The sequence below is a fragment of the Ascaphus truei genome, chromosome 4 (genome assembly GCF_040206685.1).
Source record: "Ascaphus truei isolate aAscTru1 chromosome 4, aAscTru1.hap1, whole genome shotgun sequence".
Classification (NCBI taxonomy): domain Eukaryota; kingdom Metazoa; phylum Chordata; class Amphibia; order Anura; family Ascaphidae; genus Ascaphus; species Ascaphus truei.
This window is the reverse complement of record NC_134486.1, coordinates 232,692,267-232,703,380: the sequence shown is the minus strand read 5'-3', so window position 1 is coordinate 232,703,380 and position 11,114 is coordinate 232,692,267. Positions and strand designations below refer to the sequence as shown.

The 11,114-nt window shown below is 38.6% G+C and overlaps 1 protein-coding gene across 2 annotated transcripts in view; it reads right to left on the bottom strand.

Moving 5' to 3' along the window:
• Positions 1–595: 595 nt before the first annotated feature.
• Positions 596–11,114, bottom strand: part of TULP4 (TUB like protein 4) — a 322,532-nt gene continuing 312,013 nt past the window's right edge. For both annotated transcript variants that reach the window (XM_075596999.1, XM_075597000.1), the window contains exon 15: positions 596–5,200. In XM_075596999.1, the coding sequence (XP_075453114.1) occupies positions 5,084–5,200 (117 nt within the window). In that variant the 3' untranslated portion in view covers positions 596–5,083. The remainder of the gene's footprint in view (positions 5,201–11,114) is intronic.

The following is an 11,114-nucleotide window of genomic DNA, read 5'->3' as shown; positions in this document are numbered from 1 at the left end:
GGATATACCGTAGTGATATCATTTAACTAAAACCATCACCTAATGAGCAATGCAAGAATTTTAAAGTAGCAGTGGTTCCTAATATTTTTAAAAAGGGTCCCCATCCCAAAAGCATTTGGTTTGTCTTTGGGACCCCATTCTGTGTTCAGTATGCAAAATAAGATGACTAAGATGTGGGTATCGGGAGTGTAAAAGTCCCATTTACAACAATAAGGACTGGGTTATTGATTCAGGGAGTCTGCTTTCCCCCCTCTTTCTTAGTCTTTATGTCACTCTGCCACTTTCTGCCACTTTCTGCATCTATAGTATCAGTGTGTAGGCCCCTGCTATTATTCTGAGCTGCCTTTTAAGTTAAATGATGAAATAATAGTGTTTGTGGATATAAGTGATAAACTGAGGTCCATTATAAAAGGCTGTCAAAACATTAATGGAGTTGCTGAATTCTTCCCAAGCTTAGGGAAGACATCTTTACAGCATATTAAAAAGGGGTCTGGGTGGGTGAAGGGCACCCAAAAATGTTCCTGTACCCAATAAAGACACTGCCCCCATTGTAAACAACAATACAAAACACACATATTTCAGTCTGCAACTGTTTTCATTTTTTTTTTATTAAGCAACAGCTATATATCCTTTACAAATCCAAATCATCATGGAAGAAACAGGGCAGTCAATTCTTCGGGACCATGTACTATCTACATCTAAGCGTCCAGACAAACCACGTTATGCTTTCTAGATACCTGCTGCACAATCTGTTACAGTACACAACACACACTAAAAAGAGACAATAAGGGCTTTCATTTTTTTTTTTACAGAGCAAATTGCGATGAGTCTGAAAAGTACCTTCTTAAAAAACAAAACAAAATAAAAACACATTGTACTTGTTATATTACAGCACATGCCAATAAACCCCTACTCCTCCAGGTTGTTCGTTGATTATGTCTGGGCTTCATTTTCCTTGCACACGCTTATCGGACTGAAAAGTTTGTTGGGGAAAAAAAAAACCAGTAGCAATATGCTAAGAAAGGATATCTTTATCTACAGTGCCAAAGTGATGTATTTTAAAATAAAATGCAAATAAAAACTAACAGTGCCTTTCCAGTCGATGACATGCTGCTAAACTGCACAATAGATTGTATGTACACTTTATTATAGAAGTCCTTAAGCTCAGATGTGTAAGGAAACAGAAAGGAAGGAGGCCAACATAGGTAAAAAGGGCACATGTGTACTCAAGAAAAATAGGACACTTGCCAGGCATCAGCAGTAACCAATACAGAGACAGGATAGTTTAATCCTGAGGTACCTTCATCATTACTAGAACAGCTTTCAAAACAAAGCTATGAATTGCAGGCTTTCTAGCTGGTAAGGAGTCAAGTTATAGAACACTGTGTAGAGTACAACCATCCAATGTGTCATGAACCAATTTCCACAATTGTGTTACACATACTGGCCTAAGAAACCAAAAAGATTTCAGAGAACCACTAGATTATCTCCAGAAAGTGCCATGATTTTGATTGCTCCTGCAGCTTCAGATTCCCATTTTAAAGCAAAGGGCTGTGTCTACGTTGCTTTAGTGGTCTCCACATTGGAACTGGTCTACAATCTTTGCACAGCACACGTCCCGTAGTGGCTCAAGCTTGCCCAAGGGTAGCTGCAAAAAAGAATACGCAGAAAGGTCCAAGTTGAACCGTTGAAATGAGTGTCCGATAAAAGCTTGGGTTCCATGTACAGAAAATAACAATTCACGTTAAAAATAAAAATAACATAACCTGTGACATTGATACTGTACATTGCCCATATACCCAAATATATTAGAAACCTTCACATTTACTTTTGGTGTTCAATTCTTTCAGCATGCAAGTACTGTAGCTGCCTTGTTACGTTGGGAATTTTTGGTTGAAAATGAAGTCCCCCCGACACATCTGTAGTATTTTTTTAAACAGGTTTTTAGTAAAACATACTAATCTGAGCAATAGATTTTATTCTTACACGGGTTCTTTCAAATATCATGACAATGGCAGAAATAACTTAAGTCACCTTGGGCTGCATAGGATATATACTGAGAATATTCCTACGCATTTTAAGTAGCAACTCAGAATTAGTTCAGTTTGCTGGCCACTTCATCCCTTTTAATCAGATGGTCTCTAACTGAACAAACCAAACTGCAGCATTTAGGCATTCCCCAAACATACTGTAGGCCCACATCAATTTGCATACTGTACTTATGCCCAAAACCAACTTTTCAGTTTGCATTATTGTTTTATTGCATTGGTAACAAATCATGACAAGAAGTACTATTTCACATACTAGATGTAGATACCACGTCAGCATATTAACTGGCCAGTGATAGGTGATTTCTACAATCATACAGTATCTAATACAGGCCATGGTCTCAGTAAGGCCCCTGTCCTAAAGAATATATTAGTCCCTCTGAAGCATGGGGAAAGACATTACAGTCCAAATCCAATTCCATCCAAAATACATATCCTTGAAATACATGTGCGTTGTGAGTGTGGCAGAAATAAACACTGTTGGTAGATGAAGGGGATATGTACAGATGTAACACAACCTAATTTCTCTAGGGAAAGTTGCCACGGTCATGTCATCCCGACTGTGTGGGAAAGTTACTTGGGCAATTAGACATACACAATCTTAGCGAGCTCAAAACCCAGTATTATATATTTAATTGTGTCACCTGAAGTGCTACTGGAAAAGTGACCTCAAATATACGACAGTAAACAAAGAAGTCCCAATGCTCATCCAATATGGCAAATTGTTTGATTAATTTATATATGTATTTTCTTATCATAAGGTTAAGTCATTTAAGTTAAATCTTTTGCCATGTCAAGGTAGACCCTTTCAGTAGGAACCTACACAACCAATGTTATATTGTGTCTTTTGTATTTCCTCCGCTGCATAGAGAAAACAAGACAATGATCAAGACAAGCTTGGGAAGAATGTATATAATTGGCACGTTTTTTAGATTTCCTTACTATATCTTAGGGCACTACCGTTCTTTAAACCAGTTTTAACTACCCTGCAGCAAACACATAGCGGGCGTCTAAATTGCAATCCCTTAGGCACCGCATACATGTCATGCATCCCACGCTATAGACCATATCATTGTCGTTTCCTTTTTTTAATGTAGTGGAGGAAATACAAAGAACATAGTATAAAATTTGTAGGGTGGGTTTTTTAATAAATGTGAACATGAGACACACTTACCAGCCGTTATACGATGCCCACTAATTGTATTCCATATGTAACATTTGTAACGGAACCGCATTTAAGCAGCATGGAATGTTTCTTTAGTTCCACTGAATACATTCCTGACTATTAATATTACCCAGACGCCTAAAAAATAGGACTACATAATAAATATGTAAATAATTTAGAATGATTACAAATGTTGCAATCGCCTTATGGTGATCATCAGCACATATATGTATTCAGCAAGATGTTGAAGATCCTGACACTGTTGCTTTGAAGTAAAACCCTGTTTTAGAGACTTCAGGACTTCACTTAATTTAATTAATCAAGGCAAATCGGGAAAATGGATAACTAACTCAATCAGAACATGGACTATCCCTTTATCCAGCTGGGAAAATACAGTATTATTTTTGGAGTACAGTATTACTATGTTTTCTTACTACAAGTAAACTGCAAAGAAGCAGCAACAAGATGCTTGGAACATTTGTTGAATGCATTCTAACTGTTGGCGTAATGATTGGAAAATTCATTCGGCTGATCTAGCATCTGTACGTTTAGATATTACTGTACAGCGGTAAAATTAAATTGAGCTAATCTAATACCCCACAATTTCAAATTTGACATATACAATACCCCTCAGTTAGCCACTTCACTGTTGTGAGGCCTGCCCCACATTTAGAAATAATGCATAGTAAGACCCATTCAACAGCGTAGCTTTAACGTCAAGCAGGTAATAGGTTTATAGTATTTGTGTATGCATTGGACATGTTCGTATTGCACAGTAAAAAGCAGAATTATTCTGCTCAGCATTTCAAAATGTGTCACAAGAAACAGTTTCACTAGACATGTGCCCTTTTTATTTTATTTTAGCAACCTTAAAAAAGGAAGGAAAAAAAATATGCATGCTCCAACATTGGATATTATATTGTATTAGCTAAAAAAAAGTGCATAATATCCAAAAATAGAGAAAGCATCTGAGATGCAGGAAATGCCCAGGGAGTACTTAGTGTTGATGCTCTTAGCATGTAACAATGTGTAGTATTTAGCCAGTTTTCTAGAGGCTCAACCCTAAAAAATTATTTATTTTTAGCGGGATTTCCCAACATAGAACCTGTTTTACCAAATTATTTCGCTACACCTGAGAGCCATAGTTAAGATTACTCTTTCTACTATTGGTTTAAAAGTAAACGTTTGGAACGGAATACCTCTACCTTTCTATCAAACAAATAACCGTTGTTTTACCATCTAGTGTAGAGTTCCTCTTCACCTCTGAAACATAAATACTGTCATTTCTTGGCAAACGAAGGATTAACAACACATAGGAACTTATCTCAAAGGGTCCACAATGTAAATGCTATATCGTAAAAACATTTATACAGCCTTCTGTGCCCACTTCGAAAGTGAAAACTTTAATGTATTCAAGTATTAGAAAGTGTCATTGTTTAGTTGCACATTTTTGAGTTTGTGGTATTACAAACTGAAAAAGAAAAATAAGTCAATGAACCCACATAGGTCACTGTTTTCAAAAAATAATATTATTATAAATAAGGCAGTCTGTCTGAACAGGGCAGCTTTCCCCCCCCCATGTAATATTCTAACATCTATTGCACCAAACACAACAGAACAGAACCACCAATACAAGCCAAAAGCCACACTCCCACCATAACATGAAATGGCTCCCGCTCAAACATCAGCACTATTGCATGTAAAAAAAAAAAAAAATCATAAACCATGTGCCCTCTTATAGGCAATGATATATGCTTCCAGTTTAAATGCTTCAATGCTTTTCCTTTTGCACTATCAATACTATCTAATAGTTGCATTTTCTTCTGTCCAAGCCATATGTGAAATGTCCCTGTTTCGGTTACTGCTCCACTCATTTGAGACGCTGAGTCACATTGGCCAGAGCAACAGCAAAGGCCTGGACGGCGGAAAAGGGATACTGAAAGTCCAAAATGTAAGCGTTGCCATCAATCCTTCCAAACTGCATTACCTGTTAAATGGAAAAAAAAAAGGGGGGCAAAAAATATAGTGTAAGAAGTAAAACGCACAGTAATCCGATTAAATAAACGCAGATAGGCACAAAATTAAATAACTGCTAGAAATAGTTCAGAAAATATTAGGTTTGTGGTCAAAGCACATTGACAGTATCTTGCTTCGAATATCAGCAAATATAAAGGAGATAAGGCCGCTCATCCCATGTATTCTAAATACAATTTGAAACGTGTGAAACAGGTGCTTAGGGGAATAATGCAATCATTATAACAGAGTTGATCCAAGAAGGATCAGAAAGGATTCCCCCTGTATATAGCACTCAATGTTGGTATACAATAAACGGACTGACAGTGGACCAACAGACAAATGCTGTGTATAGGTCAAATTTGGCCTATAGAGACAGGGAAAACCAGAGAGAAAAATAAAAAAGTTTTATTCAAATTAGTTTGGGTTAAAAAAAACACATCACAATCACACATTAAAATAACCCCATAGTGAAGTGTCTAGACATGCAAACCCTTTGAGGTAAGTATCTTTTTCATAAATCCAGGTTGCTGTCTGAAAAAGCGTCTATTTACTATGATTCAAATATCTTACAGGTCAGCAGATTAATAGTAGCACTGTATAACCCTATATGACATAAGTAATCTCTGGTGATAACAATCAATGCAGATAGATGTCAGAGTTTATACAGTCCTATTAAAAGGTATATATATCAGCATAAGTAGTGAAACCATCAATATGGAAAAGCATCCACTGATTGTTGAAACAGTCTGTGTTAGTGACTTAGAGCACTCCCGTGTTTAAACCCTAGATCTATTAATATACATCTGAATATCATCCAAGTAGCGATATTACTGTCTCATGGATGCAGGACAAAAAATGCATATAACTATTGTAATGTAGTCTCTTATACGTGGTGGTATATAGTCTCTACCACCGAGCAAATTGCAATAGCAAGGAGAACCACATTGGATAAGGGATAACACAAGAGGCTCCGTCGGTAATACAAGCCTGACTGCAAGGGTGTCCCTCTGCTGCCTGTGTGGGAAAGACGCTGCCACTTCTAATGACGTCACGATTGACGTCACACGTCCCGACGATTGTTTCGCATGGGCTACACGCTTCTTCAAGGGGAGGAGTCTACTCACTGGCCTAACCGGATAGTATTTATACAAAAATTCCCGCCTCCTATGACTCATGGAGGAGTGGTCTATGCCCGTGATCCAATCGGGTCGTAGTAAGCATTGATTAACTCCGATATCGTGTATCATTGTAAAGACTATTATATTGACGGCCTGATGTATGTAATGTCAACATATTACAGCGGAGAGTATATAATGTCCCTGTGGTGGGTAACTAAGGAGGAGATGGCAATGCAGTCCCTGGTAAGTATGTTGATATCTGTCCAAAATGATCTTCAAAATTAATTCCTTATCTTTAATAAATTAATAAATATAGTAGGGGCATATGTCTGGTCTTTTATTGTGTGATTTATTGTATTTAATATACAAAACTCCAGTATATACTCAAGGATAATTATAAATATGTGATAAAATTGGTGATAGTACATGTGATGGAAATAATTATACTTATTGGGATGATACGATAATAGGATATGAGGGGTGGGGGGGGGGGGAAGGGGGGGAAGTAAAAATATTAATAAAGGTATGTGTATAATATGTAGGAGTGAAAGGAAACTAAATATGACCTGCCCATACTCGTCAATACAGGTCAAGATTGGTGATTAATGACTATATACCTGGATCCCCATTAATAATACATATTGTGATAATACGATAATAGGATGTGAGGGATGTAATAATAATATTAATGATGGTATCTGTATAATATGTAGGAGTGAAAGGAAAATAATATGACCTGCCCCTACTGGTCAATACAGGTCAAAATAGTGATTAATGACAATATACCTGGATCCTCGTTGACATATCCTCTATACCAGCGTTTCCCAAATGGTGGGTCGCGACCCGGCACCGGGCCACGGAAGCAAAATTGCCGGGTCGCAGCGAGGCTGGCCGCGTGGTGTCCCCTCCGCTCCCCGCGGCTGCCCGTCCGGCGTGATAGGCGGTGGTAGCGGGGGTGCACCTGTGCCTCCTGTCCTGGCGCTCCCTCCCCCGTCCCCTTGGTGCGGGAGATGGGCGCGGGGGCGGGCAGTGGTGGTGCGCAGTCGCTGGCGGGCGGTGGGTGCAGGGGGTGGCGGGGAGCGCCTTCTTGGATCGTCTGCCTTTCCTCTCTCCCCCGCCCCCCCACCCCAGTCACTCACAGCCTCTGTATTCCACTTTGTGTGTGTGTGTGTATAAGGGAGTGTGTGTGTGTGTTTATCTATCTATCAGTGTCTGTGTCTGTGTATAGGGGAAAGTGTCTGTGTGTATCAGTGTGTGTGTGTGTGTGTATCAGTGGCTGTGTGTGTATGTATCAGTGGCTGTGTGTGTGTATAGGGGAGAGTGTCAGTGTGTGTGTATATCTATCAGTGTCTGTCTGTGTGTGTATCAGTGTCTGTGTGTGTGTATTAGTGGCTGTGTGTGTATCAGTAGCTGTGTGTGTATCAGTGGCTGTGTGTGTGTATCAGTGGCTGTGTGTGTGTGTGTATCAGTGGCTGTGTATGTATCAGTGGGTGTGTATCAGTGGGTGGGTGGGTGTGTGTGTGTGTGTGGTCAGTGTCTGGGTGAGTGTCTGTAGGTCAGTGACTGTGTGCGTCTGTGCAGGTCAGAGAGAGAATGGGGTTGATTAGGAGAATATATGAAAACTGTATGGATATTCATATCTGTTTTATTTTACCTATAGGCGATAACATTTTTAGTGGGTCACGAAGGAAAAGTTAAAAAATAACCGGGTCATGAAAAAAAAAGTTTGGGAAACGCTGCTCTATACAGTATGTTTAGGAATAAATCCCATCATTCCACCAGGAATTAAGGAATATTACCAGATCATAAAAAAGAGGAGTAAATAAAACCCTCATTGAGTCCCAGGGGGGAGAGGGTTTGGAGTTGGTAAATCCAACGGCATTCTTTTTGAAGAAGCCGTTTATCCCAATCACCCCCTCTGGGATCTCTAGGGACATGTTCAATGCCGCAAAAATGCATGGCTCTCGAATCTCCTTTGTGATGTTGGATAATGTGTCTGGCTACAGGTGTATCTGTAGAATTCCGTACATTTCCCACGTTCCAAGACTCTGGTTTTAAGTTGTCTGTGAGTCTTGCCAACATATTTAAGGCCACAGTCATAGGTCATTAGCTAAATTGTACCGTATAAAATTAATAAAATATTTAATTTGAAAAGTAGTGGTATTGGATGAATTGGTGAATTGTTTAGTAGTAAGCATAAATTGACAGGCTTTGCATCTAGAACACGAAAATAATCCACAAGGTTTCGTACCCAACAATGTTCTCTGTGGTGTTTGAGTGAAATGGCTGTGTACCAATCTGTCTTTGATGTTAGTACTGCGTCTATAACCCATAGTTGGATAATCTTTCAGAATCTTATGAAGATCTACATCTTCCAACAAAACGTGCCAGTGTTTACGGAGAACATTCCTCACACCCTGCCATTGGTTATTGTAAGTAGAGATGAATCTGATAGTTTCATCATTAGACTCTTTTTTCTTGTTAGTTAATAAATTCGATCTAGATGATGTCAGGGCCCTATAGTATGCCTTTTTAATCAGTTTGTTGCTATAGCCTCTCATCTTAAACCTCAGTGACATTTCTTTGGACTGCTTAGTGAACTCAGACGTGGTTGAACAATTACAACGTAATCTTAGGAATTGACCTATTGGTATGTTGTTAGTGATGTGTTTAGGGTGGTGGCTATTTGCCATCAGCAGTGTATTAGTAGCTGTTGGTTTCCTAAAGATGGTGGTTTCAACATTTCCCTCCACTGACTTGGAAATACAGATGTCCAAAAATTCAATTCTTTCACAAGTACATTGACGATATATTACTGATTTGGAAGGGAACAGAAGAACTACTCCATGAGTTTATCAATAATTTGAACCGAAATCCATACAATTTGAAACTAACAGTTCAAATAGATAAACAAAGAATTGTAATTGTTCAACCACGTCTGAGTTCACTAAGCAATAATAATAATCTGTACAGTACAATGATACAAGATATTGGAGTTAATCAATGCTTACTACGACCCGATTGGATCACGGGCATAGACCACTCCTCCATGAGTCATAGGAGGGGGGAATTTTTGTATAAATACAATCCGGTTAGGCCAGTGAGTAGACTCCTCCCCTTGAAGAAGCGTGTAGCCCATGCGAAACGATCGTCGGGACGTGTGACGTCAATCGTGACGTCATTAGAAGTGGCAGCGTCTTTCCCACACAGGCAGCAGAGGGACACCCTTGCAGTCAGGCTTGTATTACCGACGGAGCCTCTTGTGTTATCCCTTATCCAATGTGGTTCTCCTTGCTATTGCAATTGCTCGGTGGTAGAGACTATATACCACCACGTATAAGAGACTACATTACAATAGTTATATGCATTTTTTGTCCTGCATCCATGAGACAGTAATATCGCTACTTGGATGATATTCAGATGTATATTAATAGATCTAGGGTTTAAACACGGGAGTGCTCTAAGTCACTAACACAGACTGTTTCAACAATCAGTGGATGCTTTTCCATATTGATGGTTTCACTACTTATGCTGATACATATACCTTTTAATAGGACTGTATAAACTCTGACATCTATCTGCATTGATTGTTATCACCAGAGATTACTTATGTCATATAGGGTTATACAGTGCTACTATTAATCTGCTGACCTGTAAGATATTTGAATCATAGTAAATAGACGCTTTTTCAGACAGCAACCGGGAGTTATGAAAAAGATACTTACCTCAAAGGGTTTGCATGTCTAGCCACTTCGCTATGGGGTTATTTTAATGTGTGAATGTGATATGTGTTTTTTTAACCCAAACTAATTTGAATAAAACTTTTTTATTTTTCTCTCTGGTTTTCTCGGTCTCTATAGGCCAAATTTGACCTATGCACAGCATTTGTCTGTTGGACCACTGTCAGTACGTTTATTGTATACCAACATTGAGTGCTATATATAGGGGGAATCCTTTCTGATCCTTCTTGGATCAACTCTGTTATAATTCAAATATCAGCACCATATTTTTTTAAAAACATTAAAAAAAATAAACCACTGAACAATGTGTTGGCTCCTTATAAATATTTATTCACCCTTACAAAGAAATTTGACTGCCCTGTGAAAAAGTACTGAGTATTTATTTTCTTTTGGTGCAATGTCATTTATTTTTTAACAGGTACAGTGGTGTGAAAAAGAAAGTACATCCTCTTTGAATTCTATGGTTTTACATAACAGGACATAATAACAATCATCTGTTCCTTAGCAGGTCTTAAAATTAGGTAAATACAAACTCAGATGAACAACAACACATGACATATTACACCATGTCATGATTTATTTAACAAAAATAAAGACAAAATGGAGAAGCCATGAAAACTAAGTGTGAAAAACTAAGTATACCTTATGATTCAATAGTTTGTAGAACCACCTTTAGCAGCAATAACTTGAAGTAATCGTTTTCTGTATGACTTTATCAGTCTCTCCCATCGTTGTCGAGGAATTTTGGCCCTCTCTTCTTTACAACGTTGATTCAGTTCATTGAGGTTTGTGGGCATTTGTTTATGCACAGCTCTCTTAAGGTCCAGCCACAGCATTTCAATCAGGTTGAGGTCTGGACTTTGACTGGGCCATTGCAACACCTTGATTCTTTTCTTTTTCATCCATTCTGTTGTAGATTTGCTGGTGTGCTTGGGATCATTGTCCTGTTGCATGACCCAATTTCGGCCAAGCTTTAGCTGTCGGACAGATGGCCTCACATTTGACTCTAGAATACTTTGGTATACAG